The 26,833-nt window shown below is 33.5% G+C and overlaps 3 protein-coding genes, 1 long non-coding RNA gene and 1 other non-coding gene across 6 annotated transcripts; 3 read left to right on the forward strand and 2 right to left on the reverse strand.

Annotated features, from left to right (window-relative positions):
* The first annotated feature begins 12,418 nt into the window (after positions 1 to 12,418).
* LOC126918147 (uncharacterized) lies at positions 12,419 to 13,947 on the forward strand. Its single transcript, XR_007711246.1, has 2 exons — positions 12,419 to 13,486; positions 13,598 to 13,947. It is a non-coding gene; the product is annotated as an uncharacterized LOC126918147 (long non-coding RNA).
* Positions 12,695 to 12,776, forward strand: Trnal-aag (transfer RNA leucine (anticodon AAG)). Its single transcript has one exon. It is a non-coding gene; the product is annotated as a tRNA-Leu (tRNA).
* Positions 13,948 to 14,870: 923 nt separating the features above from the next.
* On the forward strand, positions 14,871 to 17,607 carry LOC126918591 (epoxide hydrolase 4-like). Its single transcript, XM_050726651.1, has 6 exons — positions 14,871 to 15,487; positions 15,970 to 16,094; positions 16,177 to 16,452; positions 16,557 to 16,714; positions 16,794 to 17,048; positions 17,110 to 17,607. Exons 1-6 carry the CDS (start codon positions 15,275 to 15,277, stop codon positions 17,286 to 17,288), a joined length of 1,206 nt encoding a protein of 401 aa, XP_050582608.1. The 5' UTR covers positions 14,871 to 15,274; the 3' UTR covers positions 17,289 to 17,607.
* Positions 17,608 to 17,938: 331 nt separating this feature from the next.
* LOC126918585 (organic cation transporter protein-like) lies at positions 17,939 to 22,309 on the reverse strand. Of its 2 annotated transcripts, none has more exons than XM_050726642.1 (9): positions 22,025 to 22,309; positions 19,938 to 20,236; positions 19,759 to 19,862; positions 19,535 to 19,689; positions 19,283 to 19,451; positions 18,841 to 19,166; positions 18,467 to 18,771; positions 18,238 to 18,374; positions 17,939 to 18,124 (listed from the first exon to the last, which is right to left on the reverse strand). In XM_050726642.1, the coding sequence occupies exons 1-9, from the start codon at positions 22,044 to 22,046 to the stop codon at positions 18,094 to 18,096; spliced, it is 1,548 nt and encodes a 515-aa protein (XP_050582599.1). In that variant the 5' UTR covers positions 22,047 to 22,309; the 3' UTR covers positions 17,939 to 18,093. The 2 variants fall into 2 exon arrangements, with proteins under 2 accessions (XP_050582599.1, XP_050582601.1); XM_050726644.1 differs by having other exon boundaries at positions 19,938 to 20,221; positions 22,025 to 22,308.
* Positions 22,310 to 22,369: 60 nt separating this feature from the next.
* On the reverse strand, positions 22,370 to 26,821 carry LOC126918582 (WD repeat and HMG-box DNA-binding protein 1). The gene is made up of 14 exons (XM_050726637.1): positions 26,654 to 26,821; positions 26,381 to 26,579; positions 26,011 to 26,125; positions 25,766 to 25,917; positions 25,586 to 25,694; positions 25,273 to 25,515; positions 24,985 to 25,200; positions 24,622 to 24,909; positions 24,313 to 24,529; positions 24,006 to 24,230; positions 23,718 to 23,938; positions 23,416 to 23,658; positions 22,962 to 23,334; positions 22,370 to 22,874 (listed from the first exon to the last, which is right to left on the reverse strand). Exons 2-14 carry the CDS (start codon positions 26,455 to 26,457, stop codon positions 22,519 to 22,521), a joined length of 2,835 nt encoding a protein of 944 aa, XP_050582594.1. The 5' UTR covers positions 26,458 to 26,579; positions 26,654 to 26,821; the 3' UTR covers positions 22,370 to 22,518.
* Between the last annotated feature and the right edge of the window lie 12 nt (positions 26,822 to 26,833).

Genomic DNA, 26,833 nt, shown 5'->3' on the forward strand with positions numbered 1-26,833 from the left:
GGACGCAGAGTGTGGAAATCAATTTGATAGACGAGTGTACGCGTGCCGAATTACCTCTACGTGATGTCGGACCGTTTCACCATTTTCGTCATTATATTAACGACGAGACGAACACGCCAGTCTCGACTTCCCAGTCCCGCAATGGTTACACGCGTATCGCAATGTTACCATGACGAACAATGGTAACATCGCGATCCAGGGCACGTTTCCACCCCGTGGTGAGGCAAATCGCGGAGGCGGCGGTGGCGGTAGCGGCACCGGCACACTGTACCTCGTTAATTGAAGTCCGGCGGAAGACGACCATTTTCCAAATTTCATACTTTAGGTGCTCGTCTTTCTGCGACGCGCGATAACGTTGCGTAAAAAATGGAATTTTTTTGATTGAATAATTGCCAGCACGAAATTGTAGAATTTTCACGAACCTAAATGCTTCCGTTTCTCGTTTCGTTCTCCGATCGAACAACGATTTATTTAAATTACGCATCGAATTGCGCCGGTGGATAAGTGCGTCGATTTAACCGATGAATTAAAAAGGAGGAAAAGCAAGTATCTCTCAACGATATCGAACGAGAATTATTCAACTTGCTGATTATTGCTTCTGTTGATAATAAACATCGACACCGATTCCTTGCGTTTTACACGAACGCGGAATGGTCCCAGGGGTAACTTCATTAAAAGTATGGTGGCAGCCTGCTAAACTAGAAATATCGATTAATCTTTTTTTTCGCGCTCGATATAATCCTTGACGGAACAAGGCACTAATCCGGGCTCCTGTCATCCGTCCTGGGGTCCTGCTGCTCTATCCGACGGATGAGACGGATTACAGCTCGTACCAAATTAACCTTTGTCTCCGCTTTGCCCCGCTTCACCACCCCGGCAGAGCTGATATGTCGAGTTTACACGAAAACTCACTCAACCGGTCGCGATAACGCGAAACTAAAACTATCCTTGGTGACACAACAGGTGTCCATAGAAGCCGCGATATGGATCGACAAATCTTCCGGTTTACACGGTACGCTCCGTCGAATCCATTTGCCGCGATCAGTCCTGTCGTTTCAGCACTTCGAGCCGTGAAAGTGAATCCTTCCAGATGATCTTGGACAATTCGAGGAAGACACAAGCTCCGGTTATAGCAGTCCTTTCTCTTCTCCGATCATAGCTAATAGATATAGAAAGATAACAGCGAAAATGATTCCTTCAAACGTTTAAAACGACGCGATCTTAACAAACTCTTACGAACCAAGGTACTTAAGATTCCTCGGATCCTTTCGGAATATAAAAGACGAAGCAACGACGGTTGCTGTTCGAACGCAAGTAAAAGTATTTCGAGAGATCTTGACTTCGATAAAGTCCACACATCGACGACCACGAAGGCCTGAGATCTTGAATAGAAAAATGTCCGTCCGTCACCCTGAACATACAAAATGGCGTTTCTGCCCTCGAGGGGTGGTAACGCGTGTATATTCCAACCCTCGGTTCCAGCCCCTTCAGATCCATGGGGTAACAAGCACGTAACGTTATGTAACCGTATACATGCCTAAGATCCTGGAGGGTTGGCAGAAAATCGGGCTTTGTCGCCTGGCCATGTGTCCCTAATGCGACTCCCGTGGGGGGTCATTTCTATTCTATTTCCCTTTCATGGGGTGTGTCGACGGTTCCCTAACCCATCCCGCACCGCCCTTATCGCGTATGGTAAATGCATCACGGAGACCCCACAAGGGTGCTCTCCACAGATTGACGTAAAATCAATGAACGAAGTCAATGGGTCTCTCGTTCGGTTATCCAAAGAGCAAGGAATGGAGAATGGAGGAGTATTATATAGGGTTGTAACACGTCGTATACCCTGGATAATACGCTTGTTAATTACTTAGTATCACGGATCGAAAACATCGATGAATGGCAAGTATAAAGAAGTTCTCTCGATGCATTTCCACGATTATCGTGAAACTTTCGAGATTACGTTTCCTTTTAATGAGTTCTGAACTACACCCATACATGCGATATTTGAATTAATATAAAAATTGTAAATTGGAATTTTGCGTGACATTATCAGAAATTTTCTTTGAAAATTATTATCGACGAACGATGTAAAGAAAATGTCAGCAATTATCAGGAAAATTTAGAGATAATATTTCTGTTTGTTTCTCACGAAGAAGTCGTGAAAACTGTGTGAAAGTGGACGCGTTAAACGTTTCCTTTTAATGAGTTCTGAAGCACACCTATACATGCGATATTTGAATTAATATAAAAATTGTAAATTGGAATTTTGCGTGACATTATCAGAAATTTTCTTTGAAAATTATTATCGATGAACGATGTAAAGAAAATGTCTGCAATTATCACGGAAATTTAGAGATAATATTTCTGTTTGTTTCTCACGAAGAAGTCGTGAAAACTGTGCGAAGGTGGATGCGTTGAAATAAAACTGGTATTTATAATTTTCCATACTTGGAAAATTTATCACTTTCCGATTCTATTCGTTGATCGTTTCGAGCCAATGAAACTAAAATAATTGTTTAACAGCACAGATTTCCACTGTGGGTGGATCTCATTAACGAAAATCGCAACTGTGAACGTCGAAACATATGTTTCATTTTAATTAAAATAGTAATTTAAAAAATTACAATAATTACGAATGTAGCTACAGAAGCTTTTATCGTAGCCAAACGTTTCGATGGAACGGAAAAAACATTTGTGTAACTGACGGAAATCGTCTGGCGAAAGTAAGTCTCTCGTTCAATTAAATGTACGAATAAAGACAGCTCGTTATTCGAAAACTTTGTCGGTAGTTAAAAATAAACAACTCTCCGCTCCTAGATAAATTCCATTGGTGGAGAAAAGTTTGCACGATCTCGTTTGGAATCGCGTAACGATTGTGAACGAGGTAAAACAGACGTAAAAAATAATTACTTAATGGTCGTATTAGAATTGAATTCCTTCCCTTACTAGCGCGAACGAACGAGACAAGCGATATAATTAAAGTGGAAATCATTGCACAAGCGTCTATTTAAAATTGTGACTGTCAGCGACGAGAAAGGAACTGACGGCTAATCCAAGATCGTATATGTGAAAGAAACGCTCCATAAACTAATTTCTACGCGGGTTTATTTATAACCACGGCGTGTGTAATCGACACTCGGCTACCGTGAGACGAAAAGGAATAGTTTCGAAGCGTAGCCGTTCGGATCTAAAAAGTGGAAGAGTCATCGTTGCTAACGAGACGACGACGGCCAGCCGTGGTCATTATTGACGTTCTTCCTTCGAGAATACCTTCGTTCTTAGCGACAGATATTATCGCCATTGTTAAGATCCCATGATGCAGATCACCAACGTTATAATACAGCGCGATCATTACCGTTAAATTGCTCGGCCGCGAAACCTTTTTAAATATATAGTTGACACGTTGCTATCACGCGAACCTGCTCGAGGCGAAATAATAATATAGCGGCTACTCTGTAACTGAAATAATATTTTTTTCATTAATATGTAATTCACAAAATATACTAAATCGCGCAGCCTTCCATTCCATATCACGTGTTTCGGATCTTGCGCTTCTATTTTCTATACGGATACACGTATCTATCCTTTGGACGTCACTTTGATACTCAATGTATGCTCACTGCCAACATCCTTTTACTTACCATCTAAACTTATATCTAAATCTACTTATTAGATCCTGATGGTCTGAACTGCTCGAAACTAATCTACTCCGATCTATGAACCTGTAACTGAAATAATATTGGTATATCGTATAAGAAGTGACAGTAGCTAGGATTTGACACTTGTAGGAGTGAACATTTATAAGAAATTTCTTTTTATTTCTACGATTACGAAATTCTCGAACCTAATCGCGTCTTTATTTTATTATCTATTGTATATTAGTTATCTATTTGTGGGAAAAAGGAAGTATCTCATTGGTTACATTGCGATCGATCAGCCACTTCCTTTTTCCCATTCACAGCAACATATTTCGTAAAGATATCGCTGTTTGTAATAGTAATATTAGGTCATCCCATAAGTTCGTGGCGTTTTTCGAGCGGTTATATATGTTAAGATTGTTTACATACCTTTCAGTTTCGTGAAAAAACGTAATCCCCCTCTCGTTGTACAACTTCTTCCCATTTTTCATTATTCCGTCTCGATAGAAGTTCTCTTGTTTTTCTTTAAAATATGAAATGTATACACAAAGGTCGCCACGAACTTATGGGGTGACCTAATACTATTCTTTACGCTTAATGATATCAAACGACCTTGCTAGGAGCATTTTCTTTCCTCGTCTCTTCTCGCATCGTTCTTATCCCATCTTCGGATGTCCGTGTAACGTAGAACCTCTTGCAAAAGCGCAAAACCCTTGCTACAAATATAGGAACTCGTTCCTACCAATGTTATCCCGTGCTGCCAATATTTCCTTCGGTCGAAGACGTATCAAACGAGATAACCGCGAGCAAACAGCCTGAGCTGCGACGACGAGTGTCACGATCGTATCTCTTGACGATTTACATTTAGATAAAAAATCTATCAAAGTTTTACGAGATCAGGAAAATGCACATTCCGCGACATTTCCTCAATCTCCCGAGAACCGATGGCATCGCTCGATCGGCTCGATCGTGGCAAGGATCCGCCAGAGGATGTTCCGCCGCGCCGGTCGGCGAGTTTTCCGCGGAAATGAAATAAAAATGAGGACGAAATGCTCTCTTCCGAACAGGTAATTCCCGATATTTCACTCTCTCTCCCTCCTGCCTACCTATACAAGCTTCGTCGCGGTCGGCCCCATCGCGTCATCCCTCTATTCCTCCACCGTAGGCAACAACAACGGTTGTCCCCCATCAACCTACCAACCGTACCACCCCCTCGATGCTTTTCGCGCTTGCTCGCCCGTCGCTGCCGGATTGCTTTTTGTTTCGCGCTTTGTGCCTCGTCCTTTGTTTCCGCGAGTCGCCGCGAGGAAATGACAAACAAATGAGCGCCGCACTCTATAACGTCTACGCTCGTCGCCATGGCGATGGGACGCGGCCGATCGGCATTTTTAACTCGAGAGACGCCACCGTGAAACGCTTCGAACACCATCGACGAGCATCGTGATTGGAAAATTTATTTCTTCGAGAAAAGTTGTTAGAAAGAAATGTCCAACACCTACGTCGATGAACTCTAATTACTGTGAACTGTTTCCTCGCCGATCGATTTAAATAAATGGACTTGCGTCGTATATATTTAGCGCTCTTCCATTTAGTTACATTTCGAAGAGATCGTTTCGTTGAATTTACAAATGTTGGTATGTATGTAAGTTGGAACCTCGATGAGTCAGCCGTCTCTGACGGGGGCGTGAATGTTTGAATGGAATGGTCCTTCATTCGGTGAACAGCTTCTTGGGAAGCTTTACGTAAATTAGAAGAATCAATACAGATGTGTAGGTAAGTAGCAGATACTCAAGGAATGAATATTTAATTACTATGGTATATATGATAAATATAATAATTCTTCGATCAAAGTTGAACGATAATGGAGATTCTTATTGAAAAATCATTATGATTAATGTAAAAGTTTCGTCACATACTATCGACATACGATTGCTTTCGTATCGAAAACAAAATGGTGAGCAGGACAAAGCTACCCGCGCAACGATAATGCTTCTATTGCAATTGTAGCGCAACCGTAGGGGGAATTGCTTCCACCATGGGGGTGGCTCCGTGTGTGCCATTCAAAGTCGACGAGTAGATGAGCCATGAATTTTTCTCTCGGTGGTCTCTGTAACTATCGATTGTGTTTCAAAGTCGATTGTGTTTCCATTATGTTGGCAACCGAGAGACGAAGAAAGCGAGAGAAAGTAGAAGAGCCGGGTGCTCGAGAAGCAGAAACTGGATGGGGGAGAGAAAGGAGGGAGAGAGAGAGAGAGAGAGAGAAAGGAAGAACCCCAAAGTACGGAACGTCCAATTGACTCCGCCATATTGAGTTTGGTTCTATGGGCTCTCGAGTATACAGGGCTCTTGGAATCGAGACACGTTATACGATGGTCCGCCCGTAGAAGGAGCTTCTAGGCTAACTTCGTTATGGGGTTTCTACGTGACCAAAATCCGGCTGGATATGGAACTAGCGTACGATACGCGCTACAAAAATGTACATTGCCAGGATAATGTATTCCTTAACTTCGCCTCTTTTTCAAGATAAACAAGAAAGGAACATATAAATGAAAGGGACATACTATATAAAAGTTATCGCTTTTAATATGTTACACTGGGTTACATTAAATTACACAGCACACACATAATACGCACGAGAATATAAAATATCCAAAGAACGCGTTATAATTTTTAGCGGATGAAACAAATCTCTGCTTAGATCTCATTTCTTTGGTCGTAATCATAAGAACACGAATTTGCAAGAAAGCATATTTTTAAAGCGTTACTAAACGTCCACAGTTTAGTAATAAAATGTACCTACGACGTAGCATTAATAGAATCTGAACCAATAAAGGTATACGTCAATGAATGCGTATTGTAAGTAAATCTTTTTTAAGAACCGCAGCATCTGATCAAGATTACCGTATACCGCAACTATCGTACACCGAAGACGTATCGCCGCGAATTTACCACCGGAAACTTAGGAGAATCCCGGAGGGACCATTGTGACGCCCTGTTCGCGATATGTATCAAATTATCCTTATAATAGAAAATGGCGGCAACGTTACACCTACCAGGTGTTGTGCTAGGCGCCGAAGAACGGTCCACGCTGTAAGAACACAATGAATTATAATGCACTCCGTGTCGCGCACAATAATATCTTCACAATGCCGTTTCTGGCTACAAAAGGTGTTGCTTTAATGGGAATCTGGTTACAGCGAAACCTTTTAACCAACGTCGCCACTTTTCCCGCGCGTGTAAACAGTCACACCGACCACTGATCGAATCTTTTCCCCTGGAAAACACATTTTTCTCAGTTAGGTCGAGAGTATGATATTCGATGCTACACAGGCTAAAACGACGATTTTCGATATTTCTGTATCGTCTTTATCTGCGCCGATTTCGAAATATGCTCCAGCTACTTAAAGTGGAGTAGGATTACACAAGAAAAATCTAAGATAGGTCGTCCCTTGAGGATCTCGTAAGAATATGAAAAACACGATTCGTATTTCAACGTCGGTTACGAAGAATGCGGATTGTAATTGATCGTTACGAATTAATGACGATTTCCGATATTTCTGGACGGTTTTTACCAGCAACTATTCATCCTCGAGTCTAAACACGCATCAGCCAAGTACTTAAGCCTGTTACGATCTTCCAATTTTTGCATTTCGATCGTTTTAAACAAACACGAAGGATTTTTAATATTCTAAGGTGTTTAAACACAGAATTTTGCTGAAATTGAATACGTTTTTTTAACGTTAGAAACATATAATTTGATCAAAGATGACTGAAAGAACGTAGCAGAGTTAGAGCTCTGAGCTAGAGGATAGCTCCTTTTTAAAAAAATCTCGTGAAAGTTTGACAAACACGATCCACGTCTTTACCTGGCTACCAAAAATAAAGACTGTAATTGTAGGTAAAAGAACTCGACCTGGCTACGAAAAATACAGATCGTAATTATAGGTAAAGGGAGGAAATTCGGATTGAAACAGAAGCTACGCGTTAGTTTGGCGATACATTTTTCTTTCCGTCGGATGAGCGCTTGTGCCATTGGATAACTACGGGCGTAAAACATTAACGAGCGCTCGTCTCTCTTCGCCAGTTTAATTACGAAAATTCGTTTCGTTTCTCCGATCAATTAACTTAATGCTTCTCAAACGTGAAATCTACCGTATTATTACAAAGTGGCGTGCAGTTCGTTGCACGAGGAAGAAAGGGACAAGTCAGTCCGAGAAAGATAAAAGAGTGACCGTTGTAGTAATGTTCGTTGGTTTGTGTGAACTTGCACTTTAAGGAAGCACAGTGAAGCACAAATCAAAATGCAGTCGCTACCGGAAGAGTACTCGAGCAGTTGAAGAGCCCTTCGCTATTACTGTGGAGGACTTCGCAGTGCTTGACGAATCACTCACTAATTGCGTTCGTGACATGGCCCAGAACTAACAAATGGTTTCTTCGCTTGGAAAGTGTCGATTATTTTTCCTTTTTTCTTTTTTTTTTTTTTTTGCAATCTCTTTCACCGTATTTTTCCAGCCGTATACACATCCGTGAATTGTACGCGGATGTTGCGAAACTTTGTGAAAAAAAGCGAAAAATGCAAAAAATTGAGCGAACGGTTAAATATTATTAATCGTACGAAATCTGTTAATATAGGGAGGAGAAAAGTTGATGTTTTGGAATTCGATTTTGGAAGTAAAATTACGTTACTTTTCGAATGAAACGCCCGCTAGACTGGCTTACTACTATTCTCTCTATTGTCCTAATGGGGGATAATCATAAGATTCTCCTTGAGAGTCTCATTACGAATCAAGGACCCCTTAATGGCTCCTATGAAACTCATTGGCCATTTAACGGCGAGGACGCTCCGATAAACGCTGAAAGATTGACGAGCTCGAGTGCGAATTTTCTCGTCAATCATTCTCTTCTCCTTTGCGACATTTTCTACTCGCAAACTCGCAAATTACGCGAAAAGATTATAATTACGAATTCAGAAGCCGGTTTAATCCGTGATTTCTTCCGTTTTACTAATAATCGTAGGAAAGGAGCGACTGTAACATTTAGGAGAAGACGATAGAAAGAAAATTGAAAATATACGTATTAGAGTTAGGTATGCGCACGAAGATGAGACACATCGCTCACGCTATGCTCGCAACTGTATAGTATTTTCATTATCATCAAATTGGACACGTAGTACAGCCACGAATTTTAACAATGGTAGCCTCACCATACTTGCCTACGTACGCCCGACACCCTTTATACGTTCCCCTTGCGGAAACGCGACGTCTCCATGGTTACAACATTGAAACCCCGCTAGGGGATGACAAAATGGAGAGGCGCAATACTCGGTCTGACAAAAGCGAAGTAAAATCGAAGAAGTTCTTCGGCTACGTGTAACTTGTACCTGAAAAGTCGAAATCTATATAGAAGCAAATAAGCAAACTCGCAAAGTTTCGCGCTAATGCATCCGCCCGATGATTAAAATTCTTTTAAACGAATTCGAAAAAGGAAAACATCTCTTGGTACAGGTAGAAATGGTCAATACCTTTGCGAAAGTATCGACGATAATTATTAACAGTCTAATATGCCCAATAGATTAAACCATAAGTGATAGTTTAACGACTACGATAGAACTTTGCTCGCGTGAACACCATTTATATAAGCGAACTTTTAATTAGCGAACTGCCGATTCCATCCACTTACTTGAACGTGACTTTCTGTTATATAAATTTCAGTTAATTTATTAAAAAACTTATAAAATTACAAATATATCGTACGAAGATATATTCCAATGATCGTCGCATAACTTGCTAAACTCTATAGAAATTAAATGCGATGTATGTTTTACTAGCGCAACCAGTTTCTTTATTTTACCAGCGCAACCAGTTTCTTTTCACGACAAAGGGAAACAGAATTACGATCGCGTCATGTCCACGCGATTTGCGTTAACGTCGTTCAATAATAGCGCCCGCATTGACGCTATCTGTCATCGGAGACCATTCAGCCCATGCGTACCCACGACGGAACATCGCATTTGACGATGTTCAACCTGAAAAAGAAACCCGAAGATCGTATCTTCGCGGTTCCTGCTGAATGGCAGACTATCTTTTTGTAATCTAAGTCTGATAGACTTCCAATGATTCCAATACGACACTTAATCTGATTACGTACGGTATACAATATGAAGAGAAATAGAGTTTGAGAATAGAATAAGTGAAAGCATAAATAATATCGAAGTGTCGATAAATTTTACATAATGCTTATAATTTAATAGAGCGACACATTCGTATCTAATAATACGCGACGATTTATCAATATACAACCCTAAATCAACTTACAACTCGCAACCTTAGAATATCCTCGGATAATATATAATATCGTCGATATTTCAAGGTTCTCAACATCGTTGTATAATATTGAATATTGACAATATCGTATTAACGATACATGTTGATTCTTGTAGTTGAGAATATTAAAATATATAGTCTAAGGGGATATCACCCTTGCATTTCGCTCAAAGTCAGACCATAATCGAACACTGCTGTATGTATACACTGCTAACTATATTTACCGATTGTAGAATTTTTCTCTCTTGTTACGTGGATTAATAAAGTTTAGCGTGATAAGGTAAGATAAGGTAAAGTAAAGTAAAGTAAACGAAAGGTAAGATCTATAAACAAAAGAGGATCATCGAGTAAAATGGCGACCTGATACACAAGCGTCTAATCCCGGATGAGACGACGGATGTGACGGTGGCAGCAAAGGATGACGGTGACGAAGGTGGTAGCGGGAGGCGACGCAGACGCATCTCTCGGATTACGTCTTAACAAGCTCCACGACGTTCATTTGTCTTATCCGCTCTCGCTAATGCGACAGCAGCTGTTGAAATGATTAATTCACCACGAGGATGTTCCTACGCCTTATTCAGATCCGTACACGCGGTCGGACTTGAGCTACCACTGCTACACTCCGACTTTCCATTATGATTCCTATCTCGATTAATCAACTGCCTTATCGTTACTATAAATACCGTCGAATGTTTAATTAAACATCGTTCGCGATGACAGTCGTTCGATGCGAATGCGTCACACGTATTATATTTAGAATAGAGATAAAAGTAACATCGTATACGTGTTCTTTGGGCGAAGAACGGTTCAAATTATAGAATGTCCTTTTGATTTAGATCGATTAGAAAAATATATTTGTAAATTTGTATATTACATCTGAAATCTAAAAGATGAAAATATGTACATGGTACGTATCGTCGGAGTAATATTTACGGTATTTTGTCGCCTGGTGGTTCCTCAACTCGGTTTCAGACGATCATTTCATTGCTTTACTTTTTGTGATACACTGGTTCACGAAAGTGTTCGAACACTTGTAAACAGCTCTTATGAATACATCTACCTTGTTATTCGTGCCGGATTAGCATTAAATAGTAGATAGCAATGTCAACAATCATGGCAATACGATCGTGTCTCGTCACAGTGCTAATGAAATTTCATAATATTTCATATAACATAGATGTATTAGGTCATCCCATAAGTTCGTGCCGACTTTTGAGTATACATTTCATGTGTCATGTTTATAAACATACGGCGATAAGGGACCAATGCACTTGAAAAATGGGAAGAAGTTGTACAACGAGAGGGGGATTACGTTTTTTCATGAAACTGAAAGGTATGTAAACAATCTTAACATATATAGCCGCTCGAAAAACGGAACGGACTTATGGGAAGACCTAATAGTATGTAATACAATATGGCCATAAAAGTTTTCTATGGTAAGTATACAAATACCTTCATGACTGACGCTTTCATTATTGAACTAGCGTACGTCAAAATATTTGTAGATCCTTCGTGCTTTTTATCTCTCAAGTAGCTAGAGCTATATTACACAAGCTATTTATTATGAAATAACATCGGTGTTTCAAATAGATCGAAGTAGAACGAAAATAGCACAATTATAAAACTTCAGTTGTCTCCAGTTTTGAAATAATAAGAAGACCAGTATGTACATAAAGAAACCTTATTACAACTGTTTACACTTTGTCAAAACAACGTTCGATCGTTGCGATCTGACTGGATTAACTTTCAATTTCCATAACTTATCTGTTGCGAAGGAAGACGGGGGATCGGTTATTGTTACCGATCGATGACTAATCCGCTCTGGAATCGTTAGTATTCGCTACGTAAGGGCGCTAACTGACTCGATTATGGTTCGGGGCTCACGAGAACAAAGGACCACCAACGTGACAATTGAGCTTCATCGCGCTGATATAAAGTTACAGATGCGAAGGGAGAAAATGAGAGGCGAATATTAAGTCGGCATACAAAATGGCCGTCGCGAAGTGTGGAAAAAAATAGGGATGCGTTAGCTCCTCTCGCTTCTGTGTACCACATGCTGGTTCACAGAATGCAATGCGCGTGGGGGTCGAAAGACGTGACGCGCATGCGTCAACTACACGGATCGAAAGCTCCGCCCGGTGACTGCCTTTGTTTAATCCACGGTACCTACGCCCACGACATGTGGCCAACAAACTACGAATTTGTCTCTCGACGGGATCCTAATCTTGGATTGCAATACGCCACAGATGCTAAAAAGCATGACGTGAGTGGGAATTCGATGGCGCGAAATATGCCAGTAAGCTCAGAACATTTTTTGAGGTGCTAACCTCAATTAAGGTTAGATAATAATGTTTTATTTACACGTTGTACAGGCGTTTTTGAGTGTGTTGTTGTTCTTTTTTTAATAACAAAGAATATATATAATGACGAGAATGTACATTAAACGAAAATGTAATAAGAAATTGTAATTACAGAGATTAGTAAATATGTAATAATTATGTAGATTAGTAAATATGTAATCTATGTATGTAGTATCGCGAATTTATAAGCTAGATTGAAACGAAGCATAAGGTTTTGGAAGACTCAAACATAAATTTAGATAAATTTACACTCTTATTATTTTACTTTTAATAAATATGGAAATATATGAAAAATTGTTGTACATATTAACTGCTTATATCTAATTGTATAAGTTAAACAAAAATATTCATTGTAAAAAATTATTCGACATCTGGTAGCGTGGCCGAGCGGTCTAAGGCGCTGGTTTAAGGCACCAGTCTCATCTGGGGCGTGGGTTCGAATCCCACCGCTGCCAATTTTTTTTATATGTCAGTAATGTAAAACATTTTTTAAGTGCCAGTAGAAAATATACATATTATAAAATTAACGTAGTTGAAATGAAAATAAAATAATAATCATAGTAGTTAATTGACTCATTCTAAACAGATATGTTAGAAGTAACTTTAGTATTAATAGTAAAAGTATTAGAATAATTGTATATTTATTATACAATTAATGTAGAATTACTATGTGCATATATAAGTAAAATAATAGAGGTAATAATAGGGTTCAAAATAATAGAAATAATAATAGAGGTTCTACTTTACCGATATATGTATAGATGTTATCCAGCATCAATAAGAAAGCAATCTGTAATAGCATTTACAGAAATGCTAAATTACAGACAGATATACAGCCATTGATCAGGAATAGAATAGACTTCTCATGTAATGTAAAATGTGTCACACAACCCGGAGGCTACGTAGCTGCTCATGCCATTTTACTGTCACATGCGACATTATCGATTCAGTATAAGATAAGATAACAGCGCTATTGGAACAGTAGGAATTATAATTAAATTAATGTTCGATATAATTACAATAGAGAAGAAATTTTCCCTCTAATTATAATTGGAATCGATCTATGTTTTACATAAATCATTCGGTTTCACCTCAAATTCTTCACCTTCTGGGTCAGTATTCCATCCAATGTACAAATCACTGGAGGAGATAAGATGCTTTTAATGTAATTCATTTTTCATTCAATTTTGTAGTTCATAGACATTGCATTAAGACATTAAGCATTGTATTATTAATTCTGAAGAACAATACCATTTTTATTTTCCATTCACTGCAGACTGCAGCAATGTTTCGTCATTACCCGAAGGCATAACTAACAGAAAGGAAGTGGAAATGCAAATCAATCCGTAAATCAAAACATTGCTCATGTCGGAAATATGAAACTCCCTGTAAACGGAAATATCCGTGCACCCTGGAAATCTGCAGCAGACGCAATGCACAAACGTGTAACCTGGTAATTGAAACGAAAATATATGATGAAATGGCAAAAGAAAATATTTTAATTTGTCATTTATTATCATATAGAATTATTTTATGATCTAATATTGTTATGTAATTAATTTCACCTGAATCCTGATATTTTATTTAAAAAAATATGAATCTGAAAAGAAACTAAAGTAATTTAAATTATATTTTTATAACTTCATCTATATAATTATATGTTACTAAAATCTTATTTTTTGTGTTGTGCTATTTTTGTGTAGAAATAAGCAAGGGACTTTGTTTGCTCAGATGCAAACTCTTTTCCAAAAGCTTCAAGATATATTTGATTAAATTAAATGAGATGGTAAGTATTGATATTGAAATATAAATTTCATTTTACAGAAATTGTTATTGTAAAAAAACTGTTCTAAGATATAAAATATAAAAGTGAATTATAACATTTATATACTATATATCTATTTATAATTCACAGTCATTTATGTAATATGCATATTATTTTTGTATAGAAATGAGTATTCTATTCTTAGTCAATGGTTCATCTAAATCATTTTTATTTTCCAATTTATTCAAAAGTGAAATAAATATTTCCTTACAGATATTTTGTCATTATGAAACATGTATCTAAAACTTTATTTATCTTAGATAAGGAAAAGTATAACAGTCGAATATTAAAAAAATATAAACCACTTCTGATCCTACTAATTCTAAACAATACATACATATGTACATGTATTAGTTAATATTAGCTATCTTGTGAAACATATGATTAATTTCTTTGGATATACTTTTGTTTTAACAAAATCAATATAAAGATGTTCATAGATTTCATTATGTATTATGAAGAAAATGAAATCAATTAAAATAAACCTAATATGTACATATGTATTTAAAACCAGACTTAAAATAATTGTTTGACCGGAAAAATTTTAATAAATAATATTTTAGAGAAATATATTTAATATTATAAGATAATTTTGTACAATCGCGTATTTTAGACATTGCATTACTGTAATATCTGACAAAACATCGAAGTGCGAACTCATAGCTTTTCGTAAATATGTCACGTAAGCATTTTTAGAAGATAATTTCTAGGAACATTTGATTGTAGCTTTAGTAAAATTCATTTTGACGTAGAACACAGATCCGATAAGGAGCTATACTTCGCTTCTCATGATGACCTCTACTCTCATCTATATGGAGATGAAAACTTTAGTCAGTAATACATTGTCAACTTCACTGAAAACGCGGAATTTTATGTATGACTAACGTCATAAACGATATCGATTTATATCTTTAAAATAAACTTAAGAATTATTTGATTATCTTCTTCGGTTTGACTAGCACAACACGTATATTTTTAAAACGTACATTTGTACGTAGATATGTATACACACATATATACAACAATTTAAAAGTCAAATCTATTTAGTGCATAATTGGAATAAAATTAACACGTACAAATTAAAAAAAAATTTTCTACGTATATTATTAATCATTATTATTAATAATCATGATTACAAATGATAAAATTGTTTATCTCTCAGTTTTGGAGATAGTTAAATTACATTTTCTCTCGTTTGTGTATGGCTTGTATTTAATAGTGAAAAGATTTCCTAAGTGGGTCTGGGATCCTAAGAAGTTTTTTATGATGCAACAGCGAGATAAACCTCCACCTTGTCTTGTGGACAATAATTTAGGAACTCATTCTTACGTAAAAATCAAGGTAAGTATGTATATAATTATAAAGTCTGTTATAATTTAATAGGATAAGTACATAATGTAAAATCGAATTTCGATTGTAAACGTTCAAAAAATGTATTGTGGTCGACCTCTGATAACTCTTGACAACCTAATAGTCTGATGCACATCCGATTTTGATTGATAGATATGATTATAATACATATATTTTTAACGGATATCGAAAACAGCTGTGTCAATTTATTTTAAAACGCAATCCAATTTATCTCGCATCAATCTTTTTCTTATCGCTGCTTGTTTTTATTTATCATTAATTTTTTATTGCTCACATTTATACATGAAAACTTAAAACTTCTTCTTGTCAAACAAAATGCATCTATTTCTAATTTAATAACACTAAAATATCTTTAAATAGTAATAACTGATTGAATAATAAAACAATAGAAAGATAGGAAACAATAGAAACAAGAATTTGTTCTAAGAGGAAAATTTTCATTTCTCTTACAGGGTGTAAAGTTCCATTATGTAGAAGCCGGAAATAAAAGTGATCCACTTATATTACTTTTACATGGATTTCCTGATTGTTGGTTATCTTGGAGAAAACAAATACCATGTCTTACTCAACATTATAGGTTTAAAATTCATTCTTTTTAATATTCTAATAAAATCATGAGACTACTTTTTTTTATATTAATTATGTCTTTATTCATCCAGAGTAATAGCAATAGATTTGAAGGGATTTGGAGATAGTGATAAACCAGCAGCTAAAAGTTGTTACAAAATACAAGTATTAATTGAGGAATTGAAACAATTTATTTTAACTCTTGGAGTAAAGCAATGCAGTATAATCGGTCATGATTTAGGAGGACTTTTAGGATGGTATATGGTAGCCCTATATGGGGACATGATTCATAAATTTGTTGCAATTTCATGCCCACATCCTAATTTGTATTGGAATGGGAAACCTGGAGATTCTATTTTCGATTTAAAGTATCTATTATATCTATAAGTAAATCTATTATATCTATAAGTTTTCTAACATATTTTATTTCTAAGATATATATGTTCATTTATTTATTTACGTTAATGTTTAGATGGATACATTTCAGTAGATTACCATTTTTGCCTGAAATTGATGCTCTTAAAGAAGACTTATCTATAATAAATGATGCATTTCAACATCTTCAACTAAATAATGCAAACAATGAGAGGGATTATGTAGAAGCATATAAATATGCATTCAGTAGGAAAGGTAAATAAACTCAAAAAAATTTTAATAATGCCTGTTATGTATATATAAAAGATGACAAAATTAAAATGGTTAATTACAGAGGACTGGACAGGTGCAATCAATTATTATAGAAACCTTCCTTTAATAAGACTTAATACAGATACTCGTGATCAAATTTCTACTCGAACCTTGCTTATAATTGGAAATATGGATCCAATCGTAACGATAGAAAGTGTTGTACAAAGTTCTGAATATGTTGAGAAATTTAATGTGAAAGTAATCTCTGAGGCTCAACATTTTCCACACCAACAAAAGCCAGATACAGTAAATGAAGCAATCTTGAAGTTCTTTATGGGTAAGTCATTTTATAAACTTTTACAAATACTATGTTATATAATAAATAAATTGTGTTCTAGGTGCAATAAATCATATAGAAAAACCATCATCTAAAAACATTATGTCTTCATGGTTTGGATCTCTTGGTAATACTGTCAAGTATGGTAACCATATGTTTGATGCTGTCCATAAAAAGACTAGTGGAGTAGTTAGTACTTTACCCAGTAAAATATTTTATTTAGGTCAAACTACAAATTGAATTATATTTTTATCTATATTAGACTTATAGACTATAGATTATATAGAACTTACTTACCAGAGCTTGAATTTTTCTACTTTCTTTATTTAAGTTTTAGGCTCTCAGAACAACAGAAAATACCTAGTTACTTTTCATCACAAAACAGAAAAGACTACAAAATATGTTGCCATATATATAATAATTAAATTTTTTTATAGCTTAACTATAGCGTTATATATAAATACTATAGTTTAATTACTACAGAACAAATCAAATGAACCTCTTTATCTTAATGACTGTCCGTATCAACAAATGTAAAAAAGGCTGATTTATTTTAACATGTTTTGTCTAATATTATTTACATTTCATAAACGAGATAGTTTTAAGTAAAAAAATTTTATCACTTTTTTAATAAACATGTATACATATTTTTTTCATTTAATAACGTAAGTATACATATATATACATAAATTTTAAATATATTATTAGATAATATGAAAAATCTGTTTTTTCATAAAGTGTATATTATAAAGCTAGTATAAAAAGATATATTCAGACATTCACATTACATTAAATACTATATTAATAATTGTTAAAATTATTTTTGATAAAATATTTATATATTTACTAAAATAATTTAATAAAATGTAAAGAATAAATTAAATTGTTAATTATAAAGCATTGTATATTTATTATAATAAAAAAAAGTATATATGTACAAATACAGTTTTTAATATAAAATTTGTAAATTTATTATTTTAAGAGGCAGGATCTGTTTCATTATTTTATTGCGGACTTCCCTCTTGTTGTTAATTTTAAATAAATATTATTTTGTTGCGTCTTTTTTAGTCTGTTTTCTGTAATAACGATCGAAATTTGTAATAAGCTATTTAAAAATAAAAAAATTAATACATATTATTTAAAATCATTTTACTTTATACCAGAGAATTTCCTCTCTGTATATACTTACTTTCCAAAATTTTCACCATCTTCAATAGTTTCTGGTAATTCACAGTTCATTGTTTCTGGTAGTAGAAAACATAATAAAGCACCAAGTAATGGTCCAGTTCCAAATATTAATGGTGGTAACCACGGTGCAACTTTTCCCTAAATATACATACAATTCAGCATAACATTATTACACTACAGTCATAAAATACATATGGATTAAGCATATAATAAGAAAAGAAAAATATTACCATTGTTGCAATATATGGAGCAATCATACTCCCAACCCTTGCACAAACACTTCCTAAACCGACACCAACATTTCTAATTACAGTTGGAAATACCTCACTGCTATACAGATATATTGTTGGAAAACTAAGTGACATTCCTGCAAGACCTAATGTAGCCAAAAGCACTGTGAAATTTGAATTTGATATCACAGCTAGTAATAGCAAACTCGCAGCAGACAGAAGATTTCCACTTATTAGAATTCTTAAACGTGATACACGTGATATTAAAAATAAAACTACTATAGTTCCAGGCAATTCAACAGCAGCTGAAAATATTATATCAAATTTTAAATATATATCTTTGTTAAATGAAAATAGGTATTATATAGACTTACCCGATACAGCAACATTTACAAAAATGTTACCATCAATATAACCCATATATTGTGCCAATCCAAAAAAGCAAGTACCACACACAAACCAATTAAGACATACACAAATAGTTTTTAATCTTAAATTGGGAGTTCTAAACAAGTGTGTTATATTATATTTTTCTTTGCTTTGCTTATGACGAAGTCCAATATTGCTTTCATACGTTTCAATTGCTATTTTAACATTTTCTATTGGTATTTTATTTCTGCCAGCTGCTTTGAGTAGAATTTGTTCCGTTTTTGATAGCTTGCCAACAGCAAGTAACCACCTTGGTGATTCAGGTATAATCCTACAATGTATAAAAATGTGTTTAAACTTTATTCCAACTTAATGACACATAAATGTTTAATATTAATAATATTTCTAAATTAATATTGTTAGCGTTCAATGATTAATATCACGTACCAATAATATGATAATAAGAAAAGGGATGGTATTGAAACTGCCATTTGAAAACCATCCCACGTATGTGTTAAATATGAAATTAAAGGATTCATTAGGTGACCCAGTAAGAATGGTACGTGGAAAAGGACTGACATAATTGAACGCCATTCTACTCCTACAATCTCCATAACTATAATTTATTACATATTAAATTATATTCTTTCATAAATCTATATATTATGTTTTCTTATATAATTTATCAATTATACTTACGTAAAACAAAACTAACAAGCATAGTGCCACCTGTAGCTACAGCAGAAATAAATTTAAATATCACAAATAATTCAAACCATGGAACAAATGCACTTATAAATCCGGTTAATGATTGTAATCCTATGGCAATCATCAAAGGCTTTTTTCTACCAATTCTGAGAAAGTAACAAAGATTATTTTTATTATTTATGCTTTTTATTACATCGTAATAATATTTAACATACCGATCGGCCATTATGCTGAATACTAAGTTACCAATAAGAACTCCAAACATTATACAAGATTGTACAAAATTTGCTAATTGTTCTCTATCACAGACCAAGTCCCACTGAAAATAATTATGTCCAGTAATTTGTAAACTCATTTCTTGGAAGTAGGATAATAAATTGAAAATTCAATTTACTTGAGTTATTATACTCTCTTTGAATGTACGCCTATCATATTTAAAACTTGTACACTTCTCCATTGTACCATTCCCTACATCTATATAACATTTCATTATTGTAGATACATTGGTGGTTGAGATTGGAGCAGCACATGTAAAATTAGTTGGAGGTGCAAGAAATACAATGGAAAGTTGATGCCAAGCAACCGGAAATTTTACAAGAGACAATGCCACAGCAATAACAATGTGCCATGGGCCCATCGCACCCATAGCATTTTGTATAACATCTAATGGTGCATGTTCTGAAACAGAGCATTCTTAATTATCAATTATTACATAAATAACGATTCTACATCTTAGTACATAATACCATAATAATAAAATTGAAATTAGAATGATGACTATTAAATTCGATCGAAGTAAAAGAAACACTACTATCGTACATATGTAAGTGCATACGTATAATTTAAATTATAATTGCCGCCAATCATTTCTACATTAACGACGGATGGAAAGTATTAATATTTTTGCGTTATATATAATGTCTGTGGTAAAACTAGAATTTATTTTTAACTCATATATATATATATATATATATATTTATTAATTTTTACTACGAAACTCAATAATATTAATGAAAAACTGATGTTATTAATAACGTTAAAAGCGTTACTACATATAAAAATTATTAACAAGGTAAAACAACTTGAAAACATATTATAAAACCACGAAAAAGCTATCGTAACTTATCATTATTAAACATACTTATAACCGAATGATTGTAACATACAACTTTCCAAGTATAATAACGATATTTATGTGACATGTATATATTACTCAGATTACTGTAACATAATTTTAGAATCCGAGAAAAAATTATCCGAGTTAATAACATATTTATCGAAGTATATATACAAGTACAGTGTCTAATTATATTATGAGTAAATATTATTTTTATACAGTAATATTAAAACGTTATAATCTTTAAAAAAATCATGACAGAAATATGTATATATACATTTAACAATTTCTAATACGCAAATTACGTACACGTTTAAAATAAAATTCGAAAGGATTTGAAAAATATGTATAAATAGATAGAAGGAAACTAACAGCAAATTTTACGAATTCATTTTTAAATATTTGCGATTCAAAAATTCTTGTTTAATTCTTTTTTCCAATCGCATCGATTCTAATGTATTCCGAACTATGTATTATCTGTAAATTTGTAGTCAAGTAAGTCTTTAGATAAAAATAATTCGTGTCATTAAGAAATAAAATTCTATCTGTTAAATAACTTTCTATTCTAATACGTTTCGATCAGTTTGAAAATTTAGAAATTTGTTTAATTGCTTAAAGAATATATAACTAGTAACATAGGTCATTTATTAATAGATCACAGATAAAGCATCTGAAAACAATAATAATTTGAATTTGATAACAATAATAATTTGAAAACAAACAGAATTTTTATATTAACTGCATTCCTATAATTTATACGTTATGGCTGTAAATTTTCATACAAAAAATATTAAAATGCAGAATGTTGGAATTTAATTGAACGGTTGAAGATTAAAACTGAAATTTTCATGTAGCGGTGGATCTATCGTTTCTTATCAAATTTTTATCTTTTTTATTGTTTCAGCAAAGAAATGTTATCTTTCGATTACTAAATTATATTTTTTAAAATGAAAAACATATATTTTATTTTATTTAGGTAAACAAACGACAAGTACACATTACAGAAAAGATTTTAACTTATCAAGATCTAAAACATTAATGAATTTCGCTGTGATTTTAAAACCCATATGTTTCGTTATTAATTACTATTCATAAGCGGAAACTGTAAAAAGGAAAAAGATATTCGCTTTTTGGAATTAAGTAAATAAATCTCTATATTTTTCTATATTACGATATCAGATTATATGAATAAAACTTATGTCCAAAAATTTTTTATCTTTATCGTACACATTTCGATGATGTAATTGAAGACGCGCGGTTTATACCACAAAATTGAATGTATATTTAGACTCATGTTGTGTTTCAAATGTTAACAAGAATAAATGTAGTAGATGTAATCGTGCTAAATATATACATCGCCTTACCTTTTGTCGCCTTTTCAAGCATTGTATTTGAAAATTTCTGTCAATTTTATGTTAAAATTCTATTTCAATTTATGCAATTAATATCTACACAATACCACACGTGTCTAAATATTTAAAAGCCTCAACTTTTGTTGAAAGGCTGAGGCAAACTGAAACTCGACTCTGTTCTTTATCTGTTTTATCGATTAAGATCACAAGCAAAGCTATAAGTTAATAAATATCTACCTTATCGATAGTTTTGATCGTTATGTTATCACCATATTTCTGTATTGTATTTAACAGTAATGATTGTAATGATTACCACAGTGATCGGGGTTAGGTTAATCTAACATTGTACTACAAAACTTAATAGATATAAATAAATAAGCTCTTATTAAAACAGGATATTTTTACGTTTATCTTGTATAACATAATAAAAAATATTGATGGAAGATAATAAATATTAATTGTATAAAATTATAAAATTGTATTTTTTTTACATTTTAAATAGGCATTCATTTGTCAAATGCAAACGAGCTAAGCATTTTACTTGAGGAACGTTTTGGTTCGTTATTTTGTTCATTCTCCAGACTTAATTTTCTTTTTTTCGATTCCGAGGTCTCCGAAGTATTGTTGTTTTGTGAACCTGTACTTTCTTCTTTGTATCTTGCCAAGGCAGTTTTTGTTAAATCTGCAGCACTCAACTCGGGAAATTCCTCCTGCAAATTTTTTTTATTTCTAGCGTACCAACTGATAAACGTTTCTTTCTTTGGTCCATCTTTTGCCTCTTTTGTTTTCGACTTTAAAGGTATAGGTGTTAGTGCTGTTAATTTCTGTGGTTTTTCCGGAGCTATTTCTAACCCAGCTAATCCTATTTTATATTAAAAAAAAAATTTTGAAAATATAACTAAACTAAGATAACTCTCCCAATTTCACCCCCCTATTTTAGTAATAATACCTTTCGTCGCCGGAGAATTTCCACTTTTTAAAAAAGGATTACTTCTTCTTATTGATAATGATTCAGTCATAGATAATGGTTTAATTTCTATATCTGGCTTTTTCGTAATAATTAATGAAGGTGTGGGCTCTTCGATATCATTATTTAGTTCTTCATCGTCACTTTTATTGATATTTTCATCATTGTTGTCATTATTTTCTATGTCCTCCTTCTTTTCTTCTACCTTCATATCAGCAATCGACTCCAATTTATTGGATAAAGCTATTCGATTTATTCTTCGTGCATATTTAATTGCCAATTCTATAACTTTTTCTGAAGCGATTTGTTCGCATAGTTCTACCGCTCGATACTCCAAATTACTTCGGCAAGCAAGCTAATTAAATAAAATTAATACATACGTAGAAAGATACATCAATAATTTATAAATTTAATAAACCACAAATATTAAATTTACCGCAATAAGAGACAGCACTGCTTCATTCTCTTCTGGAGGACTAGTTCCTAACTTCCATAATCTTAGTTCTTTTTCCGTTTTCTCAGTTTCAGGTTCACAAAGCGGCAGACGTAACGATACTTCTGTTATTACTGGGCGAGGTGTAGTTGGCGGATAATGACTTCCCTTGCATAAAATGCAACGAGCGATACTTTGTTGTTCGCTTATTCCAATTATAAAATAATGGTCTGCTTTACCCTTAGACTGTTCCAGATTTATTAATGCAATATAACGGATGTAATGTAGTGAAATATATTTCTTACTTGTTCACTCATATCACTGGCCACTTTCCATAAAGAAGACTTTTTATTATATACTCTTATAACATCATCAGCATCCATTGTTATAGGGGATCCAAAATCGGTGATTCCTAACCACATTAATTCTGATGATGATGACAAAGGAAGACATATTGTTCGACTAATTAAATTTACTCCCCGAATTTGAATTGACAGTAAATTCATACACTGATCTCCTGACGCCCCTATTTAAATATCTCATTTTTTAACAAGAACTTGTTAAAAAATAAAAAGTAAAAATGATCAAAATACCTGTTCCAGTATGATAAGCAAGTACTAAATTATTTTTCAGTCCATTCATTGCTACTATAGGACCCGGCAGAGCTACAATTTCACGCTGGGTGCCTCCTACAGTAAAAATTCTTAAATGTCTCCTGGACGTTGCAAGTGCTACAAAATTATCACCAGCTGCAATACAATCTCCTTCTTCATCTTCAGGAAGATCTAATGACCATTCCTTATTTCCAGAACCCCAACCTATTTTTCATTTAATTATGTAATTACTTTTTAAGTAAATTGAATAAATCTGGTTCAAGCAATAATGATGTATAGTATTAACCTTGTAATGCTATTACAACAAGTTTGCTTCGTGTATCACTACTTGATGGACAATTTAATGCAAATGCTTCTGGTGATAAAGCAGCTATTGTGTGCCTTAAGTAATTATTGATATGCATACTACGATGTACTGCTGCATCATGAAATTCTACTTCAATACTAGATTCGTCTCCATCTTCAGATGTAAAGCATCTTACCATACCCGTATCATTCCACACCTATATATTATAAAAACTAACATTTTAATATATGTACGTATATATTTGTACATATATAATGATACCATATTAAAATTTACAAAAAATTTTACCATAAATCGAGATAACAAATGTACTGGTGATGAACCAGGTTGAAATGGTGGTTGTAAATGAATTTCAGGTACAAAAACATTTGCATCACGGTGTGATTTTTCAGACACTATATCAGAATAACTTTTTTGATCATCTTCAGGTTCTATTGATGCTTTAATTTTGTTTAAAGATATAACATTTTCGCCATCGTCATCATCATCATCTTCTGGAATATCAACATTACTATCTTCGACATCTCCATTTGTTTCTAAAGGTAATTCATTACTTGTTGTCCTATTGGGAATTATCTAAACATATAAAAATGATATATTTATTTTTAAAGTTTTAAAAATAATATATATGTTTTACATGTATGTACTTACAACATCAATACATCCTAATTGGCCTAAAGAATCACAGAATGCAATTTCATCTGATTTATCAATATTCCAAGATAATGCAGTAATTTTAGCATTCTGTTGATGCCCAATATAGCCAATTAATTCTTTACTTTTTACATCCCAAACAACTATTTCTCCTTGTACTGAACTAGCAGCTAATAATGTGCCACATTCAGAAAACTTACATATATTAATTTCCTTAAATGAAGATAATAATATGATAGAATACATATTATATTAAATAAACTATTTAGATAAAAGACAGCATACAGTTTTCATATTAATACATTTTAAACGGAACAATTCCTTCCAAGAAGATCTTTCAACTATAACTACATCTTTTGCATTAGGATATGCAAGGTAACTTCCATCCTTAGGATGAAATGAAGGTACATTATACATTTTAGCTGTAAAAAATGAATTACATTTGGGCACAACATTGGCCCAAATATTTGCAACACGTTTTTCTTTAATATTCCATACTCGTATAGTACCATCTGCACTTGATGATGCCTACATAAATCAAATATTATAAAAAGTATCATTACATAAATACAGAAAACGCATCAAGTATATATTTTACCACAAACTCTTCTTTTGGATCCAAAGACAAACCTAGTATAGGAGCTTCATGACCTATTAGTTCTATGTTATCTGATGTATTAATATCCGTAACTTGTATTCTCATATCACTACAATGTAATATGTATTAAATATATATTAATTAAAAATTATTAAAATGCTTTATGCATATTTTACATACCATCCTCCTGAGACTATAATATTACTATTTTTTGTTGTTGCTAATGCTGAAACAGGTGCTGAAAATCTAGTAACTATTCCTTCTTTTTCAAGATCTGGATAACTAAGAACTTGAATTGTATTATTATCATTGCCAACAAATATTTTTCCATTCTGAAATCATTGAAAGATTTGTAAAAAATTATGAATATCAGTAAGTATATAAAAATAGATTTTATAATTAATATTTTCATTTAATATTTATACCTTTGATACAACTGATATAGCTTGTTCTGAGACACAACATGCACTTGGATCATCATCCATTAGATTTAACCAGGATCGAACATCTCCATCAGATCCACAAGTAACAAGCCCGCCCCTAAAAATATAGATATTATCTTTCTAATTACATGTTTTTTTGTATTCTTAAAAGATCGCTTTGAATGCTTTGAAAACTTTCCTCTAATGTTTCTTCTTATATCATTAAAAAGTTCTAAACAAAAGAAATAGATAAAAGATGTGAAAAAATTGCAAAAATACTTATGTAATAAGATATATTTATATTAAAAGTATTAACAAAAAATGTCATAAAGTGTATGAAAAAATGTTGACTAGTATTTATATCTTCACTTACTTTTCACCAGTAAAATAACAAACATCTGTGTGTCCCTCTGGATGTGCATAACGCATAGGTTTTTTTATTAGTGGCATTTTTCAATAGATTAATTAATAACTTTACATATAGTTGAATATAATATAGTAACTAACTTTCTAAAATCTTTCATCAGAAAATTGTGATCCTCTACACCCGTATTTTGGCGCGCATTCTCCAACTGTACACATTGTACCCCTTTGATTAGAAATTTTACAAATGTAAATTTAAATATTATTTACGTTAATCACTTACATTAACCTTACACTAATATTAATTTACTTAATTTAATTTAATATATATACAAAATAATATGTAAAGCTAGAATAAAGGCTGGTGAAGGTTTTCATAAGAAGTATTTATGAACTTAGGGAATTTTTTTATGTTAGTGCATCAATCTGGAACCTATGTTGAAATACTGTTTCTGCAGCTAAA

The sequence above is a fragment of the Bombus affinis genome, chromosome 7 (genome assembly GCF_024516045.1).
Source record: "Bombus affinis isolate iyBomAffi1 chromosome 7, iyBomAffi1.2, whole genome shotgun sequence".
Classification (NCBI taxonomy): domain Eukaryota; kingdom Metazoa; phylum Arthropoda; class Insecta; order Hymenoptera; family Apidae; genus Bombus; species Bombus affinis.

What these genes read in the sequence shown, in the direction of transcription:
- LOC126918591 (XM_050726651.1), top strand. Translation starts at nt 15,275, where the DNA reads ATGATTACAAATGATAAAATTGTTTATCTCTCAGTTTTGGAGATAGTT. An exon ending in TGTCTTACTCAACATTATAG is followed by an intron (nt 16,095 to 16,176) that starts GTTTAAAATTCA and finishes TTATTCATCCAG; the next exon opens with AGTAATAGCAATAGATTTGA. An exon ending in AATCTTGAAGTTCTTTATGG is followed by an intron (nt 17,049 to 17,109) that starts GTAAGTCATTTT and finishes ATTGTGTTCTAG; the next exon opens with GTGCAATAAATCATATAGAA.
- LOC126918585 (XM_050726642.1), bottom strand. Translation starts at nt 22,046, where the DNA reads ATGCTTGAAAAGGCGACAAAAG. An exon ending in CTCCATATATTGCAACAATG is followed by an intron (nt 18,375 to 18,466) that starts GTAATATTTTTC and finishes ATGTATATTTAG; the next exon opens with GGAAAAGTTGCACCGTGGTT. An exon ending in GATGGTGAAAATTTTGGAAA is followed by an intron (nt 18,125 to 18,237) that starts GTAAGTATATAC and finishes TCGTTATTACAG; the next exon opens with AAAACAGACTAAAAAAGACG.
- LOC126918582 (XM_050726637.1), bottom strand. Translation starts at nt 26,457, where the DNA reads ATGCCACTAATAAAAAAACCTATGCGTTATGCACATCCAGAGGGACAC. An exon ending in AATTAGGATGTATTGATGTT is followed by an intron (nt 24,910 to 24,984) that starts GTAAGTACATAC and finishes TTATATGTTTAG; the next exon opens with ATAATTCCCAATAGGACAAC. An exon ending in TGCTTATCATACTGGAACAG is followed by an intron (nt 23,939 to 24,005) that starts GTATTTTGATCA and finishes ATATTTAAATAG; the next exon opens with GGGCGTCAGGAGATCAGTGT.